Below are 26,454 nucleotides of genomic sequence, written 5' to 3'. Positions count from 1 at the left end.
TGGGTCAGGCATGATGTATTGGTATTCCTCTGCTTTATCACATTCCTGGGTCCCACCCTACCAGGGACCCCAGCCTGGACATGGCAGCTGCAATTCTCTCAGGAGACCGGTCCCTGGCATGCAGACTGCCCACGGAGCACCTGAAACACACTGTGAGCACCACAGAAGTCTTCTGTGTGAGCAAGAGACAGAGGGACCAGTGACTTGGGTAGTACGACACAGGCTACATAAGCATTGCTCTGCCTGAACCAGGAGAATACTTATGGCGAAAGATCCAAATTGGAGATGCCAGGTCAGCTTCAGAGGCACTGACAACCTCCTCTTTACGTTAGCCTCTGCCTTGCCCAGGCTGCTCCAGCATATCTGACCAAATCCGGGGGATCTGGCACTGTACAAGAAACCCCATCAGATTGTGCTGAATGGAAAGCATGTCCCCTGGGGGCACATCCCGTGAGCTGGACACTCAGCAGGTTGTCACCTACGTGCTCTTCAGGATCTGGGCTCTTTTCTGTTGCTTGGATGCTAGAGATTTTACTGGCTTTGATGCAGGTGAAGAGAAGGGAATGAGTATTTTGGATGGCATTTTTTTCTGGTGGGAGAAGTCTGTGTTTGGGTGTGAATGTAGGCAGTTGCCACAATCGCCTGCACAGCTCCTGCATCACTGCCCTTTGTGCTCTGAGTTGAAACGCCCTGTGAAGTGTTCCTGGTGGGAGAGGGGCTGGGAAAAACCTACACTCTGCTCCCTGGGCATCACAGCTAGCCATTGCCTAACCAAGCGTAATATACTGTGTGAGACTATGCAGAGGGATCACAGGAGACATATTTTAAAGAGAACAAATATAGCATTGAAGTTAGTGAGCAAGAGAGTGAGAGACAGAGAGCGCACAGAGTGCATTAAAGTTAATAAAGCATTGCAGAAGTGGGGACTGCATTTCACTGTGAAGGAATCTAATTTAGTGACTCGTAATTGGAGGATAACAGTCCTGCTGGAATGAAGTTAGCTGTTCATTTTGCCAAACTCTCAAAGTCTCTTGGTTCTCCTTGTGAGCATCTCTTAGAAAGCGGATCCGTCAGAGAGTTTAGAATCGATTGGCGCTTCACACCCGCAGTCCCTTTCAGCCTCCTAAGTGGATTTGGTTCCTCCGGTGCATATTTATTATCTATTTTATTATCTGCTTATTTATCCGGTAATATCAATCCAGGATACATGTTCTTTGCTTAGCATGGCAATGAGGGAGCAGGTGCTGAGCCTACGTGTTCTCCTGGGCAGGGCAAGATGCAGCCCCTTGCACCCTTTCCGTATGGATGGCTGATGCCAGGTAGGGCTGTTTTCTGGACTTCCAGCTTCCCCAAAGTCTAGCCAGCCTTGTCCCTCCTGCTCTGGCTTTCTGTTAATTTGATAGAGGCAGGTGTAGCAGTCCTGTTCCTGGACCCCCAAGACCAGAGGTGTAGTGCAAAGAAGCACAGGGTTGGTGTATTTATGCCAAGTGTGCCTGGCTGCTGAAGAACAGAGTTTGGGCATGAACACCTGAGCAGGAGCTTTTGTGCTGAGGGAAAGTGTTCCTTAGTTTGAAATGCCTGAAATCTCCTTGGGACAGCAGCATGGCCCTGGGTGGGCACACTGATCAGGGGTGGTGGGGTAGGGACGCTGCTCTGTTTTTGTCTCCAGACCTGGGGTGGGATCTGATATTTACACTGCATAGGTGCTGCAAGGATTAATTCCTTGGTGTTTGTAAAGTGCCTTGAGGGTGGAAAGTGCTGTGGAAATGTGAACTATTATTAAACCAAGACTGAATAAAGAAAGAGCGAGGAACAATCCCCCAAGGAACAGCCCTGCTCAGGCAGGGGCTGGAGAGATGACCTCATCGGGTTTTTCCATTTCTACTGTTATGATTACAAAATAAAGTGGACATGTTCGGAGAAAAGATTGGTGTAACATCCCTGGCTGTAGTAGCTGAGAGTGAACCTCTGTAAGCTCTGTGGGTCTTTCTGCTTCTGGGCAAAAATAGCTCTCACATGGGCTTGGAGGGAATGTCTTCCCCACATGACACAGATCCAGGTTTGGCCATGGCCACTAGAAAATTTTGTATTCCTGGCTTTTTAAAAATAAATTGAACCTTTTATGGGTGAAAGCCATATGGCTGCCTGTACCACAGACTGGAGCAGTGGTAGGAAGGTTGTATGCAATGGATACACACCTACATATACATCCAATGGCCTTGCCCATTTGTCCTCCCTTTATTCTGGAGGGGCTGTGTTGACAAAGTAAGAGGAAGTCCTTATATGTCTTGTCCTTTCAGCCTCCTTGCATATGTCTCCAGCAGAAGGCCAAACTGATATCAAGCACCAGTAATTCCTTTGTATTGAGGGTGAGCACTTAGACATGGGCTTGACATAAGCAATTAGTTTCACAAAGACAGTTGATCAGCTGTCAAAGGACAATTCTCCATCACTTTTGACTTGGGTCTCAGAGTGACATGGGACCTGAGAGATGACATGATCCCATCTTCTGCTGACAGCTGTTCTCTGAAGTGACTCCAAACTCTGAAGTAGAGGCTGGACTGGTCTGACCCCCTCGACTTTAACAGAGGCCCAAATGTAGCCAGAGGGCTGGGCATCAGGCAAGGACTGGTGGGAGGAGGATTAGTGGCTGAGGAATATCAATGGATTTTCCTTGAAGGCTGAGTGCATGACTGACTTGTCAATTAATCATCTTCCCTTTCTCTTACTTTCCCCCTTTCCTTTTTTTTTTTCTTCTTTGCTCAGGGAGTGTAAGAGCTGAAGATGAGGCCCAGGGCGGAGTGCTACTCTCCAAGGTTTTGGCTGGTGCTGGCAGTCCTCGCGACAACAGGGAGCGGGGCCCATGCCCAGAAAAGCCACCCGAGCATTGGCATTGCGGTCATCCTGGTGGGGACCTCAGACGAAGTGGCCATCAAAGATGCCCACGAGAAAGATGACTTCCACCACCTCTCAGTGGTGCCTCGGGTGGAGCTGGTGGCCATGAATGAGACAGATCCCAAGAGCATCATCACTCGCATCTGTGACCTCATGTCAGACCGGAAGATTCAAGGGGTGGTATTTGCTGATGACACAGACCAGGAAGCCATTGCCCAGATCCTGGACTTCATCTCTGCCCAGACCCTCACTCCCATCCTGGGCATCCATGGAGGCTCCTCTATGATCATGGCAGATAAGGTAAATTTGAATTTCCCTCTATCGCAGATCTGCAGATCGAAACTTAAAACAGAAAGAAATATCTTATTCTGTGATCCTCAGGTGTAGTCTCATGGGGCCAAAGGGCTGGGGGATTAGAGAGTCTCAGATTCAAAGAGAGATTAAAAGAGCTAACTGTGTGTAGCACCACTGAGAAGAGCCTATTAATCATGTGGAATTATCTGCAACAGAGAAAAATGGAGGAGGGAAAGGAACAGGTAGAAGAGAGCTGCAAAAGAATCAGCCCTTTTTGTTCTTCCTTAGGAAGGGTAAAGAGGCCCTGACAATTGTGTGGTTTTTTGTTTGTTTTTTTTTTATTTTATTTTTGCCTTTGTTTTGCCTTAGAAGAGCCAAGGATGCTAGCTTGGGTTTTTCCTGCATGCAGCTGGAGGACATTGTGGTATTTTCAGGGACATTTAATACAGCTCTTACGTCTTAATTGGAAAATAATTGAATCTTTAATAAAGCCATCCTCTCTCAGAAGTCTTCATTAGCTCTTGAAGTTAAATAGGCATTAGCTGAAGCAACTAACCAGTCTGAACCAGTTCAGCTAAGTCCTCCTTGTTTCCACTGCACTACTTCATTCCTTCATATCACTGATATTTTGCTGTTTCCCAGGCTGTCTTCCGGGGAATTACTACACAAACAAGCCTTCCCACTGCTGCTTATGAACAGGGCAAGGTGCAGAGAGAGCAGCTTCTTGGGCCACCTGACAACTATCAGTTTAGGGGAGCCTCCATGGGGTGCAGCTGGACCTGATAGAAATCTTCTCCTGAGAAGAACAGGGACTCGGCAATTCATGCTTGAGTGTGTATTTGACCAGTTGGTGTGGCTAATAGTGGCCTTTGGGCTGCCATGGGCCAGTGAGAGTATTGGAGAGAAGTGAGCTGCCCTTTTCCCTGCATGCTCGGTGCCAGACAGTGTCAGGACTAACCCTGTTATTGAGAAGACCCTCTTAACCATACTTTGTGCATCACAGGGACACAAGCTGACATCCTTTTTCTTTTACAGGTCACTCTTAAGTGAATCTGAGACATTTAACTAGGCAAAATTTGGTCTAATTGAATGAAGGGGGAGGATTAAGCTGGCTACTGTGGCAGCTTTTTGTCAGAAAGAGATCTAGCGGGTTGGGAAATTCAGGCACTTCCTGGTTTTATTTACCTTGTAAATAAATAATCCAGTGCAGGTTATCATGGATGAGTAGGTGGGAATAAATTAATCACAAATTATTTTCTCACTCTTTGACCAACCATTCAGTTGCCAAATAACACACAGTTAATATGCAGTGTTATTTTCTCGTATCAGCCTCTGAACTGAAGTAGTCATTGAATAAAATAATCACAGGTGGTTTTTTTCTCTCTCTACTTGGATAGTTGCACATGTGATAAAGCCATTCTGCCCCATTCCACCCACAATGAAGCTTTTCTGTCTTGGAGGACAGTCAGGCAACAACAGTGCATCTTAATGCTCTCCTGCCTGCTGCGTTGCAGTTATCGATGTCTGTGCAAAACAGGGCTGGTGCATTTCACACTCACAGTGGCATTTGATATTCTCTTTGAACAAGTGTAAGTGTTACTGATGCCAGACCTCCTAAGCACTGGGGAAAGGTCCTTGTGACTTTGAACGTGGCAGGCCAAATTCTGATTTCAGATTCCCGCAGTGTAAATCCAGCAGAGCCCCATTGCCTTTGGCAGGATTAGATCAGATTTAGGCTGCTGTAATTCAAAGAGGAATTTGGCCTATTGAACTTCGCAAACATTTTTCTTTCCACCTGTCTCTAGTCTCTCCTTGGGAAGGCAGCATCTCCTGCGACTGCCCTGTGTACCCCACTGGCTCGCTTCGAAAGAGCATTCTGGCGGACAGGCAGCCCACTGGGAGCTCAAAGGTGGAAGCCTTATGAATGGAGACCTCTTGTTTTATCAAACTCGCCTTTTTTGTAGTTTTGCAGGCAGAAGCAGGTTACACACAAAGATCTGCAGTTTTAGGGAAAGGCAAGATTGTTTTTAAACATAAATTGAAAAAGACTGACCTTTACAGCTTCTGATTCACAGGTGCGTAATCTTTAATGGATAATATTTATTTGATGAATTGAATTAAAACATGGTAGAGTGTAAATACATTGATATTCTACTAAAAATACTGAGGTCAGATGGTAAGTCCTTAAACAATCCATTTTCCACAGAGGACCTTGACAGAGGCTTTGCTTTTAGTGACTCTTAGTCATGTTCTTTTCAGACGAGCTGTGTGGCTGGGGTTTGATCCTGCAAGCATGGATTGCTTCTTTCAGCATCCCCTCAACGCCCACAGCAGTCAGCTGTGATTGAACTTGCTCAGCACTTCACAGGTTCAGACCTGCACTTACGGCTTCGTTATGCTCCCTGTGCGTTTGTGATCAGTCGTGCCAATGCAAACCTAAAGAACGCTACAAACCCCTAATGCCTTGGTGTGACAGATAAGGCCCTTTTTGCTGAAGGTAAATGCAAAAAAACCCCTCCTCGGTTCAACCACCTACCCCCGAGTAGCATGTGAAGTTCTGTTTCACCTTCAGTGAGGGTTTAATAGGTGTGTCTGGGAGGAAATTTGTGTCCGTGTGTAAAAGGGACTTTCAATATACTGTGAAGCTGGTAAATTGAGACACGAAAGGGCAGGCAAAGATAAAAGAGGATTTTAAGCCTGAATTTTCTCTTCTCCTGTATATATCGACAGAAATGTTGAATGATGTACACCATAGGTTGCCTTCATCTCAATTAACATGCATTTGGAGGTTTGCTACCTGCTAGTGGGAGGTCTAGGCACCCTTACAGTCAGTGGGGAGGGAGGTGCCACCTGAGGACAATTCATCCCACCCACCCTGGGCTGTGGTGGGATAGTCCTGTGTCTCCCCATTGCTTACTGGAGAAGGCTGTACCCTGTCTTGCTTGTGATGCCTCAAGTTAAACGCCATGAACCCTTGGTGTAACATGGCAGGTGGAGGTATGTTTCTGAAAGTGTAACATCTGGATTCCCTGATTGTGTTGTTTAGGGTCCTGCTCTTTAATACTGCATTTGATTAGATTTTTGTAGGTAACATTTATATTTTCTTGTTTTCCAGCATTTTGCCTTTTTCCTCTGGAAAATAAGTATACAGTCATTTGCATATGTTTTTGGTTTCTCTCCTCTGTGCTCATGTCTCTAGTCCCACCTGTTTAGCTGTTACAAAGTGTTACATTTAATCTCTGCCTAATTTGGCATCGGGAGAAAATGACCAGATGATCTGTGTACGCACCACGATCTGGGTTTAGTTCCAGGAAAACAGTGAAGCACAGACACATGATGTGCCTCACTCGAGCTCTGAAGAGACCACTTTGCCGAGGGAGAGTCTTGTCCTAGCTGGTTCGGTCCCTTTAGGCTCTGACGAGTGTGCCAGCAGTGATGCCAAACAGCAGGAACAGCAGCAGTGGTTTTGTCAAGGCTGGGTGGACTGGGAGGGGCAGCTGAGGAGGTCCAATAGCACCTGCATTAGCTCTTCCCAGGGCAGTAAGCCCTGCAGCTGTGGGGCAGGGTAGAAGGGTGTCCACGCTGTTTTGGCCCTCCAAGGAAGTGCCTGGTCCTTGTTTTGGTGCTGAAACCCTGAAAAGGGACAATAGCATCATCTCACCTGGATGCCTGATGAGAAAGGGAATAGCACTGATGACTGCTGATCTGTGTTTAATCTGGAACAGATGAGATGGAGGGGAGACAAATGTGCACCACCACCAATGCTAGGTTCTTGTGATGCAAGAACTTTGCTTGTTGAAGCCCTCTGGTCTCTTCAGTTTCCCTGAAGTTGCTGCACTGACCTTTCCTTTTATAGCTTTGTGTTGCGTGATCTTAAGCATTAGTTTGCATTGTCCAGAGGACTGCAATGCACTCGTGACCGGTGAGCATATCCGCTCCCACTCCAGTGTTTAAAATTTCTCCTTTCTCCCCAGTTGTTCTGAAGTCAGAAATTCAATCTTATCGCAGTGTGGAAATAGCTGATGGAAGAGGATGCTCTGTGTTAGGAGACTGATGGTGGAAGGAAACCTTCAAGGCTGCAAACCAAGCTTCAGTTCAGATAAACAGGCAAACCGATATCTTGTGTTTGCAGACCTGAGACTGGAAATCTGGGCTGGGCTTCTCTTCATTATATTTTCAATATTACCTGCTATTACTTCTGCCCAGAACAGGGAGGTAAAGGAGCAGTCATGGGAAAAAGGAAAAATCCAGTAACAGCGTACATTTATAGGTATCTTAAGAGATGAGGGAATTGTTGTTCAGATTTAGGACAGTTACTGTGTTGGAAAAGATTTAGCTTCTTGCCTAGAAAGTGACCACACTATTTTGCTGACTGGTCTGGTTTGTAAGGGTAGACTTTTTCTCTGTTATTAAAAAAAAAAAAAAGTCAACTTGGTGATAATGAAAGCAGAAAAGGTAAGAGCAGAAAATGCCTTGGGTTTTCTTATAGCACAACTGGTGACCATCATTTTTGGTGGAACTGTCCCTTGCTATTTCTCCACAGTCACGTTATTTTGCCAAAGCTTCTTGTCCTGTGCAGCTTTATAGTAACACAATGGTGCACAGGCAGCACCCAGGAAAAATATTGGAAGAAGAGGACGATTATGTTTTCCCAGCTGAAAATCATTCTCCTCTGTCTCTGCATCCCTTGCTATTTTCTGCAGGGCTTGCCTGCACAAGGTAGCCATAATGATGGAAATAAAATGGTAAGAAAAAATGATCTATTAAATTGGGCTGTGCCCGTAATAAAATCTGTATAACAGCTGCATGAAACTAACCTGAAATCTAAAATCTGTGATCCTTTCTAGGCCAGATTCTCTCTCCTTTTCTTGCATGGCATAGCACTGACTTTCCTGCTATTCTCTCCACTACCTTGCTCTTTTTTCCCCATTCACACCAAAGCTGAAACTTCTCCTTTGCCTTTCCATCCCCACTTCACATAGCCGTGTCCCCTTTCTTTTTGGGTTCTTTTGTTTTGTTTGCCGTCAAGGTTTCCAAGACGTGTTGTCTCCTTCCCTTTGCTGAAGGTTACTCCATGCCTGGCCCATGTTGCTGCAGCAGCAATGGTATTTGGTATTTCGATGGGGAGCAAGTCCCAGCTCGCACAATAGGTGTAAAGCACCAGGGAAGAAAGCTTGCTGCTGGTCACAGGGGAGAAAAATGGTGCTGCAGGTACAGGAAAGCCAAAGCTAGTTGGGTAAGCTGAGCACCTAGATACACGCTGAAACCAGGACAAAGTCAAAGACACTGGGACAGTGCTGCTAAAAGCAGAACATCTGTAATTAAAAAGAAAGCACTTTCACTCTTAGGTTTCCAAAGGTTAAATAATACAGATGCATGGGGAATGCAAACCTCATTTTTTGGATGTAAATTTGTTTCATTTCCATTAGGGATGACATCTGATTTTTTTAGAGCCCTTGTGTGAAGGAAATCCAGTTAAAAAAAAACAAACCACCCAAAAGTAAAAGTTCTCTTTGAATGGATTATATGAACTGAAGTGAAATGAATTCCAAACAAAATGCTGCTTAGAAGGTGGGTGGGGAAGACACACTTTGATCTGGAAACATTGAAAGAGTATAGTTCAATGTTCTTAGAGGATTTCTTTCCCTTTTTTTCCCTCCAAAACAAAATTATATGCAGTACTTGTAATTTCACAAAGCATTTTCCTTTCTTTGGAACTGCGTTTGTCATAGTAATCATTTAAATGTTTCTTAGACTAATCTAGTGATCAGCAAAGATGAGTGTGATTTTAAAAAAAGAAAATTTAGAACCTAGCAGTTTCCCTTCAAGCTTTTAATAATGTTATTGAGGACATGATTAAAACACTTCTATTGCTTTTGGTACTTTATTTCCTTTTGCTGCCAAATGAAAGCTCTGTGTGTAGCTCACAAATAATGAACTAAATATCATGTGTCCTCAAACTACGAGTCTGCTGTAAAAGTTGGGGAAGGAGAAAAAAGCTAGGTCACAGAGATGTAAAGAATAAAAGGCAGTATTGTACGCCAATGCTGATTTTCCCATGAGTATACACATGTAATAACAGGCCAGGTGGAGCCATAATTTGTGTTTACATCTGTGTCTAATCTGTCCATACAAAATAACATTTTTTCATATAAAGAAAAGGAACATAGGAGTTAACTCTATGGAGTTTAATTAACATCTGAGAAGTTCCCTAGAACAATTTCTATTACTTTACAAATAAGTTACAGCACTTTAAATCTCTCAGATATTAGGGAACCTGGAAATGAACTTTTAAGAGCTTTAACCTCTCCCCAGGGCCATTAAATCCTTCAATGTTAACTCTCATTTTCTAAACAAGAGCTCAAGTGCTCTTGTCAATATTATTTCAATGAAAAAAAAAAAAGACTTTCCAAAGAAATATATTTTCTTTTACTAAATATCCTATTACAATAGCCTGCTTTTTAAATTTTTAACTTTTTCCCCTAATTTATCTCCCATTTGCTTGAGAGGAACTCCATTTCAAGGCCTTCACTTTTTTGGCTGTATTTTTTTTCAAGAGTCAAAAAAAACCCATGGGGATTGATTTTTTTTGTTTGTTTGTTTGTTTTGGGTTTTTTTTGGCTATCACAAGAGGGGTAAAAAGAAGTCAAAAAGAAATCTTCTTTTTTAAAAAAAAAAAAATCTTATGGAAAGATAACTTTCCCTGAAATATTCCCATAACTTTTCCTTCCCTAATAACTTCTGCTGGATGCACTTCATATCTGCCCTGAGCCTTGGAAATACAGACCCTTGGACACTTGAAGCCTGAATGCAGGATCTTTTCTTGAGTGTCACAGTGTTGGGGAAGGGGAAGCCTGGATGGACTCTGGTGAGGCTCACACCCTGACCAAGGTGCCCTGGGGTGCTTTTGGGCAGGAGTAGGATGGCGGAGGAGAAGCTGCCTATGTGGAGGCACAGATGCCTTCCCTTAGCAGAAGTAGTCCCAGACAACAAGCGCCAAGCAAAACTGAAGTCTGATTCCTTTACCTCAGCCTTTTGTAGCTATTTATAAGCTGTTTTATTTTGGGCCATAGAATTCTTCTTCCAGGAGTAATGAGTGTTAGTTTTCTTCTGTTGTTATAGTGATGTTTTCTTTCGAGTGACAGAAGACCTTTCCTTGCCTAGCTCTGAACGCAACTGCTGCAACCTATCTGAGAGAAAGAGAAGCTGAATTAACCTCTTTCCTACTGATGTTTAAATGCAGTGTTGCTATTGTCTGCCTGGAAATGGAAATATTGAAATATGTGTGAGGAAAACGTTGATTTCCATCTAGCTTGGACGTAGCAAGTAATGGGGCTTTTGTGAAAAAGTTCTTTTCTGCTAGATCTCTGACCCTTACTTTCACACTGATGATGTTTGGGTAGATCTCTAAATCTGTGAGCACTTACCTAAAGAAAACCTGGGAGCTTGATGAGATCTGACCCGTAGTTATTTATAATCATTATTATAATCCCTTTCTTCAAAACAAAAAACCCAGCACAAAAGTGTTAAATCAATTTGTGCCATCCCCAGCCGGACAAGGAGATTAGTTTCTTCATTCTGGAACAGGCAGTCCTTTATTACAACCCCAAGCGGTTACTTGTCTCAGAAAATCTAAATTAATTACACTCAAATTTGTCCCTACCCTAAACTGGCCTCAAAATGAAATTGAAAACACAGAGTGTGAAATTGCCCGATGCTGCTGCTTTAGATCCATGTGTCGTTCCCCAGTAACCGCGGGACAGAAAAACAATTCTTTCCAGGGAATCTCTTATTCTCTTTGCCTTTTATTTGCCCCATTAACCAAGTTTGGAGGGGATGGCTTATGAAGGAAGTTAAAGGAATTACATATATACAGGCTGGGAAAAAATAGGATGCAGAAAATTATATAATTGTAGTCTGTGACTCTGTTAAGGGTCTGCAGGATCTGATACATGAAGAAAAACTGTCGGAGCTATACGTGTGTATCGCAGATTGGCAGAACAATGAGTCAGGGTATGATTTATATACACAGTGAATAGAGGTAGACTAAGATTAGAGGAAAATAATTCTTGGTGTAGCTGCCAAGGTAGAAGTAGGAGCGACAGGATAAAGTTGAGAAAAGATATTAAATGATATGATGTTAAATCATAATATTAAATGATATGTATATCAAGAAAAAATTCAGACACTGAGTTTTATTAGGATGTGCTCTGTCTCCTTAGGGAAGAGTGTGGAAACCACATTGCTTCAGCTGTTTTCAAGCAGGACAGAACTGAGCGCTCGAAAATGTGTTACAGCTAGAGCGGAGGAGGAAGAGGATGAACAAGATTAGAGACAGACAGGAAAACTTTTCCTGAATCTAGGATTGGGGTGGCTATGGGGGGACAGTAAGATTGAATTAAATTCTGAGTGACTGAAAAAAAAAAATACCCTAAAGACTCTGTGCAGGCAAGTTTTCTCTGTGCTTTGGCAACAGCTTCTGGCTGTGTATCTGTTGAGGTTCCTGATAATCACAATACATGTACATTTCAGAGGAAGGGGGGGAAGGAATAAAAGGCATGGAGAGTAAAGGCAGGCAGAAGAAAAGAGGGAGGAACACACAGTGAGGAGGTGCTGGTAGAATCAAGCAGGTCTGGTTAGACTCAAATCCCCAGTGCAGCTCTGCCATGAAACACGACTTTAAGACAGTTTCTCAACTTCTGTCTGCAGTAATTTGCCCTTTGCAAGACGACTGTAACAGTGGTTTTGTGAAGTGCTTTGAGCTCTACAAAAGGCAAAAGCTACCTAATTGCTAGGGAGCAATTAATGGATTTTTCTAGCTGAAGTAAATACAATGCTTGATATGAAAATCTGGACTCCAGGAGGAGAAGCTGTAACCCCCGTTAGAGGTGGTTGAATAGCTGCGGCATGCAGGAGAGCTTATTGTATGCAGAGCTGGTAGTACGTCTATTGTAAGCTTGCCCAGCATTCCCCATTATAAGGTCCTCTTGGGGGTTTCCTGTAACTTTGCCAGACGATGACTGTTTGAGCAAAGTTTCCTATGCCAGGTGTATGCCTCAAGCTGATTGATTTATTTCACCATTTATTTGGAAAATAAAACAGCTCTCTGAAAACATGGCACAGGAAGATACGTGATTTATCCGCATTGCAAGTGCTAGCACGTTTTCCTCCAAAGGGTCAGTATGAACCTTATGCTTCCTCAGAGCAAGGGCCCAGGTCTGGGGAAGGGGGTCTTGCTGGGGAGGCCTTTTAACCAGAGATGTTCTTTTTCTGCCACTGCATAGGTGGCCCCAAGTCTGGCCTTGTTATGAGCATGAGAAACCACATATATGCAGCAGAGTCTTTTTAGATGTGTTCGCCGTATCTCTTCTAGTGATCTTGTCCTTGCAAGCCATGCTTCAAACCTGCACTTGGAACTGGGGGCTGCAAGGGCTATGCTGGAGCCAGGGATCTTCTGTGGGGTCCCAGTGGGATCTATCCAGGAGAAATGGACTGTGCAGCAGGGGATCTGGGCTGAAGTATGGGTGAGGTGAGGGGCAGAGGGGGAGCCAGTGCAGGTGAGGATCATCTGGAAGAGATCCTGAAAGAAGGAGAGTGAGGCTGGAAAAAGATGGGAAGCAGGAAAAGGGGAATAGAAAAAGGTGGAGAGGGAGAAGAAATCAGATGTGCCTGCCCAGGTGATGCTGCCTGGCTTGCCACAGGAGCAAGAGCTGGGGGGGGCGAGGCGGTGGTAGCACCACTGAACAAACAGGGCATGGGCTGGAAAGCTATTGCAGGGGGAAACTGAGTGAAGAGAGTGGGCCTGGGCTGAGGCAGGGCACGGGGAGGTGAGATCAGGCAGTGATGCTTCCCCCTGTGAGCACTGCCTCCCACTCTGGTCAGACAGAAATATTCCCCCCTGGCTCTGCGCTGAGCCACCGAGGGAGTCGGAAATGGCTCCTCGGTGGGGGACAGGTTCACTGGCATCAGTCGTACCCCCTAGGGAAAGGCCAGCGGGTCTCCCAAAGTGTGCCTGGAGCTGTCTCATCCATGCCCAGCATGCCCTGTGCTGGGCACCCAGGGCTGGTGGGAAGAGGGAAAAGCTCCTGAAGGGAGGGCATGAGACACCCCCCCCAGCCTCCAGTGGTTGCCAGGCTTGGGGTCAGTGTAGTCATCACCATGCCTCTGCACTGGAGAGGACAGAGAAGAAGTCCTTAGGAGAATGCTCTGTTATGGATCACGTCGCTCCTGCTCAGGTGCTCGCTTTGCTGCTTGCCTTCTGCGGAGGCAGAGCTGTGTCCTTACCCCCCGGCTTGCTGCAGCAGTACAGAGGTGTACTGAAGAGCCACATGGTATAGCCCTGCCATGGGGCTGGGCACTGGGCTGCCAGCCTTGCTGGGTCTCAAATCCGCTGCAAGCCTGCCCCCCTTCCCCTCTTCTTGCTTCTCCCGCTTCCCTTCCTCTCACCTTCTCCTGTCTGTCACTCTATCCATTTCTTAATTATTGTTTGCACTGTGCTTTCAAAATGCAGTGTGCTGTATAAATGTTAAGTGTTTTTATTATTATTATTATTTCTCCTTTTTCATTTGCATCCCTCACCCTCTCTTCTCTCGCTATTGTGGCTTCCAGAGAGAACGTGTGGGCTTACATTATTTATAGCTGTGTGAGAGTAATTACAGAAATGATTTAATTACTCAGTTAATACCATTCTCCACATCACCAGCTTGTCAAGCTGGTGATCTGCTCACCGCTGCCGAACACAATCTATGCCACGTCATGGACGAGTGTGTAAGGGGCGGCGAAGCTTGGGAGAAGGTTTGTGACAGCCTCTCGCATCACTAGTTACTCCCCTCGGGCTAAGGGACAAGGCTGCTGAGCCCGTGGAGACCTGGCCAGGGGTGATGTGGTGCTATCTCAGCTGAGGGAGAGCTTCCCGTGAGGATGTGGATCTGGGAGGGGTTTATTGTCTTAGCTTCTATTTAAGTCTACCAAATCATAGGGTTCACACACCCCGCATGGGGCCGAGTGTGAGGTAAAATTACTATTGTCAGAAATGTTCTTCCTTGCCAGTGGCCACATGTAGCTCTGACCCTCTCGAAATAAAAGAATTTTACCTCAGAAAGGGATGTCCTCCTCTTGCTGAGACCTCCCCCTTTGGAAATGCAGTGTTTCCATCACTCCCAGTTCATGAAGGCTTGTGGAGAGCAGGGAATCTCACGTTGCTTGTGCAGCATGGAAGGAGGTTGAAAGAGGTGAGCATGCCCATTCCTTCAGGGGATGCACTGAGCTGATGGTTGCCAATACCTTTTAGTAAGAGATGGTTAAAAAAAACCCCACAAACCACCCAGAGAGCTCAGGAGAAACTTAAGGAAGAGGATCCACTTCTGAAGGTACTGTAGATACAAAGGAGGGGTCAATGGATTCTTAACAAAGGAGACAGTCACTCAGGAAGCGGAGAGAGAGGCTCTTGTTGGATAATGGTGCATTTGTCAGATAACGGTGTGTGGAGAGAGCATCTCTCAGAATTGCCTGCCTTCCACATCTCCACATTGCCTGCCTCCATTTGGGCTCCTTCACGGCTTGGGCTGTGGGCCAGGCTCAGCCTGTTCCTCGGTGCAGCAAGGCTGGGTGGGCGGCAGGAGGGTTGGGAACAGGTGGCATCGGGGCTGGTGGCGTGGAGCGCCTTTTCCATGCAGCACTGCCTGCCAAGCTGCCAGGCACAGGACACCTGGTATCTGGATGGGCTCTGCCCACCTCCCAGGAAGCGATGGCAATCGAAGAAGTAGGCTAAAGCGTTTTGAGTGTGAACAGTAATTATAGGTGCCTTTTTTTTTCCCCGACATTCAACATAAGACAGGTTAAGGCAGCACAAATTTGCAAAAATGCTGGGCATCTCCGCCTTCTGCAAGTTGGGCCTTTCATGCTGTATCTCTGAAGGGACACCCAAGAGTCCCTCGTCACTTTTGCAGTCCGCAATAGAGGCTTTTCTTCTCTCCGTCTGCCATCCCCCTCCCCCCCTCCCCTTATCTGGCACACTTGAAAGTGAATTTTATGACCTGACGTTCAAACAGCTTGTTGAGAAGAAAGAGTGAGTGGAAGGGCGATGGAACAAGTAATTTTGTCAGCTCCCAAATGAATGAATCCTGTTTTCAGTGGATTCACATCTCATGGTTAATTGACTCTTTAACTGAATTATATACTAAGACTGTAATGTGAACTCAGCCCTTAGTAGACACCAGAGAGTCCACAGAGGAGAGAACCAGAGCTGCATGAAGAGATTTCAGAAGAGCTGAGCTCATCCTTCCCCCAGTGGTGAGGATAAGGGGGCATTAGAAGGGTCTCATTTCTTCAGTCACCGCCCTGTTTCAACCTGAAGATGTCCAATCTAGATAAGCGGGTGTGCCCATAGCAGCTTCAGTTTTCCAGGAGCTATCTATACCTCCTCCCTACAATAACCCCATTTCCCCCAAGTCTCCTATTGCTTTTTTACCAGTTTCCGTTGTCTTTTATACCCGCTGGCTGGGCAAGAGAGAGAGATGGACTGCGGTGCCCCGGGGGTTGTACATACAGAGGCTGCCCACCACAGCCATGCTGCCAGGTCAGATGAAGTTTATTTGATTGCCTGGTGAGCCTTAACCATGGCTGGGTGAATCACGCACTGCAGTGGGGCCAGACAAAGGCTATGGGACTGTGTGCAGTTGTGGGATGTATTTTGTACAGCACTGTGAGAATTTAATTCTCCTTGAGGCCTCTGCCCCTCTGTCAAATCAAGTGGAAATTGGCCAGCAGGTTCAGGAGCTACTGAGAAGCCTGAGTCACATATGCACAGACACACACGCCCCCCAGGTTTTCAAGAGCCTCGTTTCCTAAGGAAAACAAGCTAAAAATGCACACAGAAGGTAGGCAAAGCCTGCGTCTCGGGAGCTGTGATTTCTGCACAAGTGACCTGTGCGCAGTGCGTCCCGAACGCGCCTGCAGCGTGCTTGCCCTCCCTGCTGCGCGCTCCCGTGGTGACTCACTCTTATTCATCCCGTCGTGGTCCTGCTCTGGGATTCGTGTGGATGAGCGGGTAACGCTCAGGAGTGCCGTCTCCTGAGGTTGGGGGGTGGGTTCACGCTTGTGCTGGGCACACACGTGTGCGCTCCATGACTCACGCTACTGCACCACAGTGCTTGAGATCACCATGGTGGCAAAAGAGAGGCGGTCACGGGCAGGCTCCATGTTGCATGCTCCTGTTGGTTAGCTTTTGGAGGGGAACATGGCGCAAGGCTCGGAGATTTTAGTATTTCTAGACAAAACCAGACCTCTTGGGAAAAGTAATTAGCCTGATGACAGCAGTAGTAATTGGATAATTTCGTTAGTATCCTCTGTGGAAGAGGAGGATATGTACCTTTATTTTCAATGCAGAGACTTAAGAATTGCACTTAAAATGTGAATTGCACCTCAGTTTTCTTTATAACTGGCAAGCAGGCATCTGTTTTCTGCTCCACTTTTTTCTGCCTTTGGGCTGGCTGAGCTTTCTGTCTAGCCTTATTCTTAGCCTTGTGGCAAGGCTAGGGGCAAACTGTGCCAGTTTGGGTTCCTCAAGTGGCACTGAAGGAGATCAGCACGCTCTATTCGGTGTGTGCCTTGGGTGGCTGAGGAGGAGCCGACCCGAGGGTGAAAACAAGGGAAAATGCATCCCTTGATCTAGAGGAGGGAGTGTGCTGAAAGGGGAGGGGGAAAGATGGGAATGTGTGAAAGGTATAATGAGGTGAAATGAGGGGCATGGAGATGCACAGTGAACTTCGGACATGTGTGTGAGCAGGGCGGCCTCCTTGGTGCTATGGGCTATTCTCCTGCAGCTGCAGTCTGAACACCAAAATAACTTATAATGGGGCTGACAAAGTTTTGGAATATGTGCGTACATGCCTGCCTGCACTGCTGAGGTGGAAGGAGACAGGGAGGAACTGGGCAGAGGATGAAGCAGCCAGCCTTCTCTTTCTGCTGGTTGTGGTCATCTGACACACTCCCCAGACTCATGTGGTCTCCCTCTATTTTGTTTTAAAAGTCTCTGATTATCTTTTGGTAAACTTTTTCGTATTTAGAATCTGCGAGGTGAGTTTTGCTGGGCTTTGGGCATGTTCAAATGTTTGATACAGCCATTACCTGGCCAGAGATGTGATTTTTTTTTTTTTTTTTGCTAGTCAGTTGATTCCTTAATTTAAATTTAATAAGTCACTTTGTGCTCCATTAATTAGGCCTTCATGCAAAATGTTTGATGCCAAAGTGTACTTGCCTGCAGATGGTGGAACGGCTTCATTTAGAGAATGGCTGGAGACCTCACTGGGCTGTGCCGTTCCTCGTGCCCATGGTCCGTTCTCCCCCAATGAGCCATGCTGCTGTTAACCTTCGCTGTCTTATGTCCTGGCGTGCGGCCACGGGGCTCATCTTCACCATGGCTTGTCACAACCCTTCTCTCTGTCTGATCCCTCTGCCCTTGCCTGAGCTCCCTTGGAAGATTTTATGCGCATGTGCAGATTTTAAGTTCCGTCTGCTTAATTGTTATAAACTGAAGCTGTGGCTAGCAGCTTTCTCGCCAGAGGCGGAAGAGGCTGGCAGAAGTGTGCTGCGATACTGACCACTGGGAGGAGAAAGGGGGGTTGTGAGTGGTATTTGTCTCCTGCTGTGCTTAGGGCCAAACTTCTGTCCGATGGTGTCGCTCACTGGTCACTGTACTGGTCCAGCAGTGTGTTGCTCTATGTCTTGAGACGTGCCTGTAATAATACTCAGTAATATACAGTACAAGCTGTGGGGAAGCATTTTGTGCTTCCAGAGTGCCAGTAGCCAGCCAGCAGCTCCTGCTGTGCTGCTGCTATAAAATACACAAATCTCTCAAATCATACATTGATGACTTTTTTGTTTGGTAGTAGAGGAGTAAGTTTATTATTTTTTTTCCCCACTGCCTCCCTCTCCTGTTCTAGTCTATACTGCAATACTAGGAAAAGGATTTTCTTGCTTGGCATGTTTGGGTTTCTTTGGCCAGGGAGAAGTGGTTTTGTATGGGGCTGGGTAACAGCATGTGGAGGATGTGTGGCCGTGTTGCAGTGTAACCGTGCCTGTGGAGAAATGCATCCTCTCCTCCTCCATGCTGCATGCATCCCTGCTATCAAGCAATCCTTTTGGCCAAATGTTTTACTGCCGTTTGATGAATAAATTGGATAGGAAAATAAGCTGACATGAGTAGGTTAGATATGAGGAGACAAGGACCTTGTTGTGACAATCAATTTACCTCTTTGCACTTAGGAATCTGTGGGGGATAGCCTTCTGGGAACTCATCCCCTAGGATCTGTTCATTCATTTACAAGGAGGAAACCTCCAGAGGATAAAGTCATATACTGATATTCCTTCCTTGCTGCTCACCTGGCCTTACTATTCTTCATACTGGTCCACCTCCACATACTAGCACCCTTTGAGGGGTAGGCCCTGCAGAACATGTGGGACTTCTCGTGGCAGCTGAGAAAAGGTGGCAGAGCTGTGCCAGGGGTAAGAAAAGGATGAGGAGACCTGATGAATGGGGGTGTTCGACAAGAGGCAGCAGTGTGGAGCTTAGGGTACCCCAAGACTGAGGGTGGAAGGAGGTGAGGGTGTGGGAAGAGGAGGTTTGACATGATGTTCAGAGTAATTCATAGACTAAAGCAGGCAGAGAGGTCTCAGGGTGAGATCAGATAATTAATTAACGACTGCGGAGATGCATCTTTCTCTCTGTCAGCAATACGTGCATTGTGTGACTTGTAGTGAGTGTATCTCTCTCACTGCTTCTGTTGCATACCCTGTGGCCAGATGTGCTCAGCCAGCAGCCCTCAGCTGTCTTGCAAACATCCCATATGTGCTGTCTCAAGGCCACGGACCAAGGCTGGAGCTGCTGGTGGCTATTGTCACGCTGTGTCTTGTTGCCACCCCCTTGGTGACACATGCTGCCACCCTGCACTGTCCCCATGTGGTTTGCCCATGTGTTCCCAGTTTCTGTCTGGGTGGTCTTTGTAGGGGGCATAAAAGGAAGAGGAGTTCCAGTTGCCCTTTCGCTCACCGTTGCCCAGGAGGCAGGATCTGGCCCCGCTGGCACCAGGCTGAAGAGGGAAGACAGTGCAGCAGGGAAGGAGTGACTCATTCCCCAGAAAAGAAGGAAAAGCACAAAAATGTGTCTGCACCCAAAGATGGAGGGGTGGAAAAAAATACAACTTTAAGACTCAAAAGGTTCACTTCAGCTGCCCAAGTGGACCCAGAGGAAAACTCTTTGTGGCCAAATACTTTCCCTTCCATAGCCCCATTGTTTTTTTCCCTTTAGTATTTTCCCTTAATGGTTGAATCGTTTAACACCACATATAAAGTCGGATCTGGCCGCTCTGGGGCGATTCTGGGTTGCCATGGCAATGAGGCCTGTCTCTCCAAATTAGGACATTTTTCCTGCTGCCTCTTCTATATCAGGCTTTCTCTCATCTCCTTTTCTCTTACTCTCCCTTGATGTCTGAAGTGCTGAGCGCTGCCTCCTCTCTCGCAGGCTCCCTGAAAGGGATCAGACTTTGCCCGTCTGCATTAATTCCTCTGAAGCCTGTGCCAGCTTAGCGTGTGCCGGCTCCGGGAGGACCAACGTTCTGCTCCTCAACAAATCCACTGCTGGAGGAGGGGTAGGAGAGGTGTAAAAGTGGCAGGTTGTCGGGGGACGGCAACATGTGACCGCGGAGTGCTCGTTCCCTGTTCGGTACACCATTGCTTCATCTCTGCTTGGGTGCTGCTGGGGCTGTCTGGAGCTGGGTGGTGGGGTGAGAGCTGCTTAGCTTAAAATGTATCTTAGGACTGATGGAATAAACGTGGGCCAAACATAAATGTGATGGCATGTACAAACCTGTCAGACAGCCTTGGGTCCCCAAGGTCCCAACCTCTATGGGGCAGGCACCGACAGCGAGACCACAGGCGTCATCTGTCTCTTCGGGGTGTTGTGCTGCTGGATATGCTGAGCTGTGCCTGGTATGTGTCAGTGCACTGAAGCAGACAAGTGGCTTTACACCACTTCTACACCTGTATAATCCCCTTGCTGGCTTGGGATTTGGCGTGAGTCAGACCCACCTCAGTTTATTCTGGCTGCTGACAGACTCCCAGGGCCCCTGTGGCAGCTGGGATTAGTCTGACATAGGGATGCCCCCAGCCAAATTGTCTTCCCTGGGCTATGCCTCCAACTCAGGGGAGTAGGGAAGAGAAAGGAGTTGGCACAGGTAACACTAGGAACTCACAGAAATGGAGGCATGCCCATAGTGGGCAGGTCCAGTGTCCTGGAGGAGTGTCATTAAGACTGTGTGAGGTGACGCGTGGCAGAGCAGTATGGTCCAGCGTTTTCTACCCATTAGGGCAGAAATGCAAAGGTGATGTGATGAGGTTTCGTTGCTCATTCTTCCCCTGGCCAAATGGACTACTGCCCCAAAAACAGTTTTCAATCTCGTGGTATATTTTGGGACTTTCATGTATCGTAGAAGGCAGAAAATCAGGTGAGAGCAAAAATTATTTTTTGTGATTGTGAATGTTTGGAGTGGAGATGAAGGTGTAAATTTTGGTTGAGAAGATGATTGGTCTCAAAGCCTGTTCTGTCCTGGCCGTGGTATGGCATTGCTGTTCTTCATAAAAGGTGCGCAGGAGCTGGGGGCAGTTGGCTGTGAAGCGCACAGCAGAGTGATGTGCCATGGCTGAAGTCCTTGGGCTCAGTCCCAGGTGCTCTGCACCTTTGGCTGCTGTGGGATAGCAGTAATATCCCGCTGGACTGATGGGGTGATCAAACATACTCCTTTTCTGCAGGAAGCCAAAAGTGTTGATTCTGTTTAATGATGCAGCGTTTAAATAAGGAGATGGGTGGACTTGTGAATTGGTTTGATGATAGTGGTAGGGACTTTGCTATACTGTCCCAGTAGACTTAAATTTGTCCAGTAAATGCTAATTTAGAAACCTTTTTGTAATGATGTATGAACTAGTTTAGATCAAAAGCTGATTTACCCCACTATTCTGCATCCAACAGCAACTGATAGAGGATCAATTAGTGATGTTTCTTCGGAGCATGCTCCGAGCACCACGTGAGTTGTGGCTCAGGACTTTCTAAGCTAGTCGGTGTATCTTTGTATTTAGTAGTGGTGGATGGGTTTTTCTTCCATACACTTACCCACATGCATATTCTTGGCACTTTTGAACTCCTGCATGTTTTTAGCATCCAAGATACAAGAGTTTCACCACTTAACTGCTCATGGGGTGAAGAAGTTCTTCTTTGTTGGAAACTTGCCACTTGGCATTCTTGTTTGATATCCCCTCATTCTTTTACTGGAAAAAAAGTAGCTAACAGTCATTCTCTCTTCACCTTCTCTTTCCAGCCCCTGATCTTAGGAGCTCTTACACCCCCTCAGCTGTCACTTTTCTGCAGGAGGATTGTAATTTATTTAGTTGATTCTCAGGAAGACCTTTCCAGTTTTGTCATCCATCCTCATACCTTTTTTTTTTTTCTTCTGCATCCCTTTGTGGAAGAATTTCAAAAGAGACTCTCCTGTGGAAACAAGGAATATCTGTAGACTGTGGGTCTTACTTGCAGTGTCTGACTGAGCTGGCCCTGGCACAGATACAACGTGCCCTGTGCCGTCCTGAGGGATTTGGCTCTGCCCTCTGAGATGCAAATAAGAGGTGTAGGTAGGTGCCCATCACTGTTTGAAGGACGGTAGCAAAGGCAATGGAGTCAAACTGTTGATGGTAGTGCCAGACAGTGTAAGGACAGGCCATAGTAGCTTCTTAGACATCAGGAAAAAAATTTTCAGTAAGAGGGTAGTGCAGTGCTGGAACAAGGGCCCCAAGGACAGCCACAGCTGGTCAGATCTAGTGTTGGTGATGCTCTTGTTGTGGGTAGATCCTTCGAGGCCCCATCCTACCAGCGTTTTTGTGATGCCATGAAGTAGCATTAAGATGCTCTGGAAGTGATATGTGAGTCTAAGGTGCAGAAACTTCCTAGAATTGCCCTTGTGGTACAAAAACTCTTCATGAATATTTCCCTTCCCTGTGATTTCATTTTATATTGGCATTGGTCTATCAGATTTTTGTCCCTTTGCTGCTCCCCTCTAGCCAGCACACTGCAAGCTTTTGGGCTGTGATGCTGAGCTGGTGGGTGTTCAGCACACTCTGACCCAGGAGTGGATCCCTGAGAAGCTGCCTTGTGCAGAATTGCTGCTGCGGAAGAGCCCTGACACTACTGTCAGCCTCCTGTCCATGGCACACCAGCCCTGCCTGCCCAGCTGCAAGGGGATGCTCCAGCAGCTCCCTGCTAGCAGAGAGCAAGGCATGGGGCATGAAGTGGAGTGAGCTTGGCTTGCTGGGCAGAGCAGAAGCTGGATGCACAAGCTGCACAAGGCGGCTTGCTGGGCAGAGCAGAAGCTGGGTCACAAGGAGGGATGCAGCAAAGGTCTTGCAGAAACAACTGATGCCTGAATCATTGCATGCCTGGGAGATGGGAAAGCCGATTAAAATAGCAATTAAAAAGAACAGAGCAAACTCCAAAGACTTCCTGTAATTGCAACAAGTGTATCTGAAGCTTCCTCAGGTAATGAGCAGGTTTTGTTGGTGCAAGCTGGAAAGATGGCTGAAAACTTAGATGCATTGGGATGTGGAGGCAGGATGCCTTCCAAACACCAATTCTGCTTCCTAACTTTCAGTACTTTCCTCTTGTAGTTGCTCCTGAGATACCCTGAAACTTGTCTTTCTTATAATGCTATTATTTCAGGTGCTTGCCCTCTCTGGAATGCAGAGATAGCTTCAGCAATTGGAATGCGCAGGATTTAAAGGCTGAATTTCTAGTCACCTTATTTTATGTCTGCCCTGACCCTAACTGGTTCTGGCCCCAGCATCTTCATTGTTGTGCTGCTCTTGTACCTTCAAGACTGAGAGGATATTAAGATTGAAAATGAATAGGGAACAGGAAAAATTGTCTGGACTTAACAAAATACTGGTGTGTGTGTGTGGGGTGTCTGGGAGAGGTTACTGTGAAAATAATTTGTTCTGAAAGGGTATGGGGCTTGCAGAATGGAGGGAATTTCAAAGGCTTTAACATTAATAATGCTACATTATACATGTAAATTCCATTATTAAAGGCTTCTGGGTATTTCAGCAAAAATAATTAGAAGGAAAACTGTGGGGCAACTTGTGTAAATCAAACCATGAGAATGAGCTGATGGCAAGAATGAATAATTATTCCCTTGCCTCCTACTGCATCCCTGCCTTAATTTCTACTGCATCCTTTCCCCCAGTCTAGAACAAACAAATAGCCCCAGAACAAAACAAGAACAAAACAGGAGCACTCGGTGCTCTGAGCATCATCTGGAGAGAGGGAACAGAAGTTCTCTCTCTGAGTGGCTGGGAGAACTGAGAGAGAACTAAAGGAAAAACAACATGAAGAAACTCTCAGGCCTCCCTAGAAATGCAAATAATTCAAATCAGTGCTTGTAAAATGCAATGATGAATAAGACAGGTAGGTAAAATTCTTGCATGTAGTACCCAAGTGCTTGAAGTTTTTGCCAGAGGGGAACATTTTCACCCCCTTGATTTTCCTGAGAAACAATTCCTTTAAATTGGATTGAAAAATGCAAGATGACTTTTTATGTGTGGATTACTGCTACAGGATGACTGCCAAAAGAGTCAGCTACAGTGAACAAAATAGGAAATATAATTATTGTTGCAATTTCAGATCACAGAGGAAGAATTGTAGCCGCCTCTAGGAAAAACAGACGTAGCATTTGAAGGAAACAAAATTTTAATTTTCCCAGCCATGGAGTCCCACAGGACAGAGCTTATGGCGATGAGGAGAGCTTTAAAAAAAGATGAAGCTGAGACTGCAATCCAGTGTGTGTGCGCGCAATATCCACACACTTCTGTGCGGCATAAAACATACGGGGACGGCACACTTGGATTCTGCGTGCTGATACAATGCGTGTGCCTCCAGCTCCTCAGCAGATCTTTATGGACTCCAGTGAGGCTCTTCACAGGCATGGCAGAGACTGTTGTGCAGTCAGCAGTGGGATCAAAGCCCAGAGCAGCTAAATGCTGCTAACCAAAACCGAGGAGGGAACCAGAGCCTTTGGATGGAGATGAAGGGAAAGAATGAAAATTTGAGTCCATCTACAAGTTCCCCTTGCAAAAGCTTGTGCTGATCATTTGTCATTTTAACTGCAATTGGCATTTTAAGGGGCCTGTTTTACTTCGTTCTTTCTCTGGGGACAGACACTTGAAGTATCTGGAGATCATAGGATGTGAATAGCGTATGAATATATGCTTAGCATATTGGTGTATACGAGATATTTCTAGACGTATAGTAGAGCTGGCTGAAAGCTTTTCTGGTGGAACAATTCTCTGCTGGAAGATGTTTATTTTACAGTGTTGAAAAGTCCCCTGGGAACGTGTCAGGCCTGTCATAACTGTGGATGGAAATGAGGCAAGTTGGTCGGTCTGCAGAGAGGCCATGCAGCTCTTCCAGATCCCTCGCCTGCCAGCTGACTAGATGACAGGCTAAAAAACCCCATCTTTTTATCATCTCCTGAAATTGAGTTTTTCAGGTATTTCTTTTTTGTAAATTACGTCAAGCTTTTGACTTTTCATACATGATAATGGCAGAACGTTTTACCCTCCAACTACAAACAGAACAGCAATTCCATTTTCTCACCAGCTCAGGAAATGCAACACAATTACCCCTATGTGCCCCTGCAGGACTAGACCCGCTGCTGAAGTGCCCCTCAAGCTGCTCTGAGGTTCCTTTCTCATCAGCAAAAGCCTAAAATCCTCAGGGCCCATCGCTAGCGAAACTGTCTCTCAATTCTGGCAGTCTGCAGTCTTCTCGGCCTCACCCCCCCATCACCACCCACTGCACAGATGCTTCCCCATCTTGAGGACATATTTAGGTGCAGGGTATAGGGTGGGATGGGGCAAAGAGGAAGAGCTGGCTACCGACGGAAAGCATGGAGGGGGCAGGAGAGTGGCAGAAAAATATTATGTGTGGTTCCCTTGATGCTTTTTTCCCTGTGGGAGTCTTCCCATTGGTCTAGGGCTTGTCCAAGCCAACTCTACCTCCATTGCACCCCCTTGCTGAGGACCATATCCCTTCTTCTGAGCAGCAGTGGTGGCCTGTGGACCTTGTAGGGGGAGAACGGGGAGATGTGGCAGCAGGGATTCATGAGCACAGGATGATACAGTCTGTAGCAGCAGTACTGGGGAGACAGAGGCGATGTTTGCTAGGAGCAGTGAGAGGATGCCGAGCTGAAGCTGTCAGAGATCTGGGGAAGGCAGATGGGATGGGGAGGCAGGAAGGGCAGAGAAGCAATGGATTTCCATTCTGAGGACACGTGCATGGTGTTTCGGAGAGGGGCTGTACTTGGTGCTCAGTGCTGACGTCTTGTGTAACATCTTACTCTGATGTGTTCAGTGGGAGACTGTGTGGTCCAAGATGTCATGTCTGCATAAGTCTAGATAAAAAAGTCATGCTTTTTTGACTTTGCTACAATATGCTGCTGTCTGGGCCTAGTATAGCTAAACAACACCTATGAAAAAGTTATATCCTTTTCCCATATAGGTCTCTGTTCTTTCCAAGTCCTGAGAAGTAGTACAGTGGGTAGGAGAGAGGTGATTTGCTTGAACTCTGTATGGTGATTGTCCAGGATGCTTATAATTTTACCTTCTGCAATTTGATTTATTTGCAATTTGACGCATTGTGTGACTGTGAACAGGGTGACCTTTGTAGATCTTCTTGGTCATCCTGCAAAGCAATGTCAGTCCAAACTACATTGCTGTAGATAATATCCAGGGAATATGGAGGTGCAGAAAAGACAGCTGTTTGAGGGGCATAGCTCATAAAATAACTAAGCCAGATGTGCCTGTTAAAGAGGGTCCGTTCTGAAGATGTGCATGGGTGAGTGAATCTACTTCCAAAGTTTGAGGATGACCAATCACTCATCAGTAGCATCTGCTTGTGTTTCTGCATGACCAGAAGCCCTTGGAAAATGCAGTGATCACCAGACCTTTCCAAGAAAGGCTTGGCCATCACTAGAAATGTATTCTAAACCAAGCCATGCATGGGCAAATCCTGCACATAAGGTTAACATTGAGTTGTTATGTGTGCTTCATTTTGAGCGACTTTTGACTAGTCATTTCTGAGCTGCCTGAGCAAGCCCTTGCACAGAGGACACATTCTCCAGGGCTTGTGGGGATGTGCAACTGTAAGATGCTTTGGCAGGAGCCAGCTGT

At 46.3% G+C, this 26,454-nt stretch overlaps 1 protein-coding gene across 1 annotated transcript in view; it reads left to right on the top strand.

Moving 5' to 3' along the window:
- Nucleotides 1-2,764: 2,764 nt before the first annotated feature.
- The window catches only part of LOC104513251 (glutamate receptor ionotropic, NMDA 2B-like), a gene marked incomplete at its 3' end in the record, with an annotated part of 50,391 nt that continues 26,701 nt past the window's right edge, over nt 2,765-26,454 (top strand). Inside the window, exon 1 of the mRNA XM_010156543.1 lies at nt 2,765-3,195. Coding sequence (XP_010154845.1) covers nt 2,785-3,195 — 411 coding nt within the window. The remainder of the gene's footprint in view (nt 3,196-26,454) is intronic.

Source organism: Eurypyga helias, unplaced genomic scaffold (assembly GCF_000690775.1).
Source record: "Eurypyga helias isolate BGI_N326 unplaced genomic scaffold, ASM69077v1 scaffold9388, whole genome shotgun sequence".
NCBI classification, from domain to species: Eukaryota; Metazoa; Chordata; class Aves; order Eurypygiformes; family Eurypygidae; genus Eurypyga; species Eurypyga helias.
This window is presented reverse-complemented; position numbering and strand designations above follow the sequence as displayed.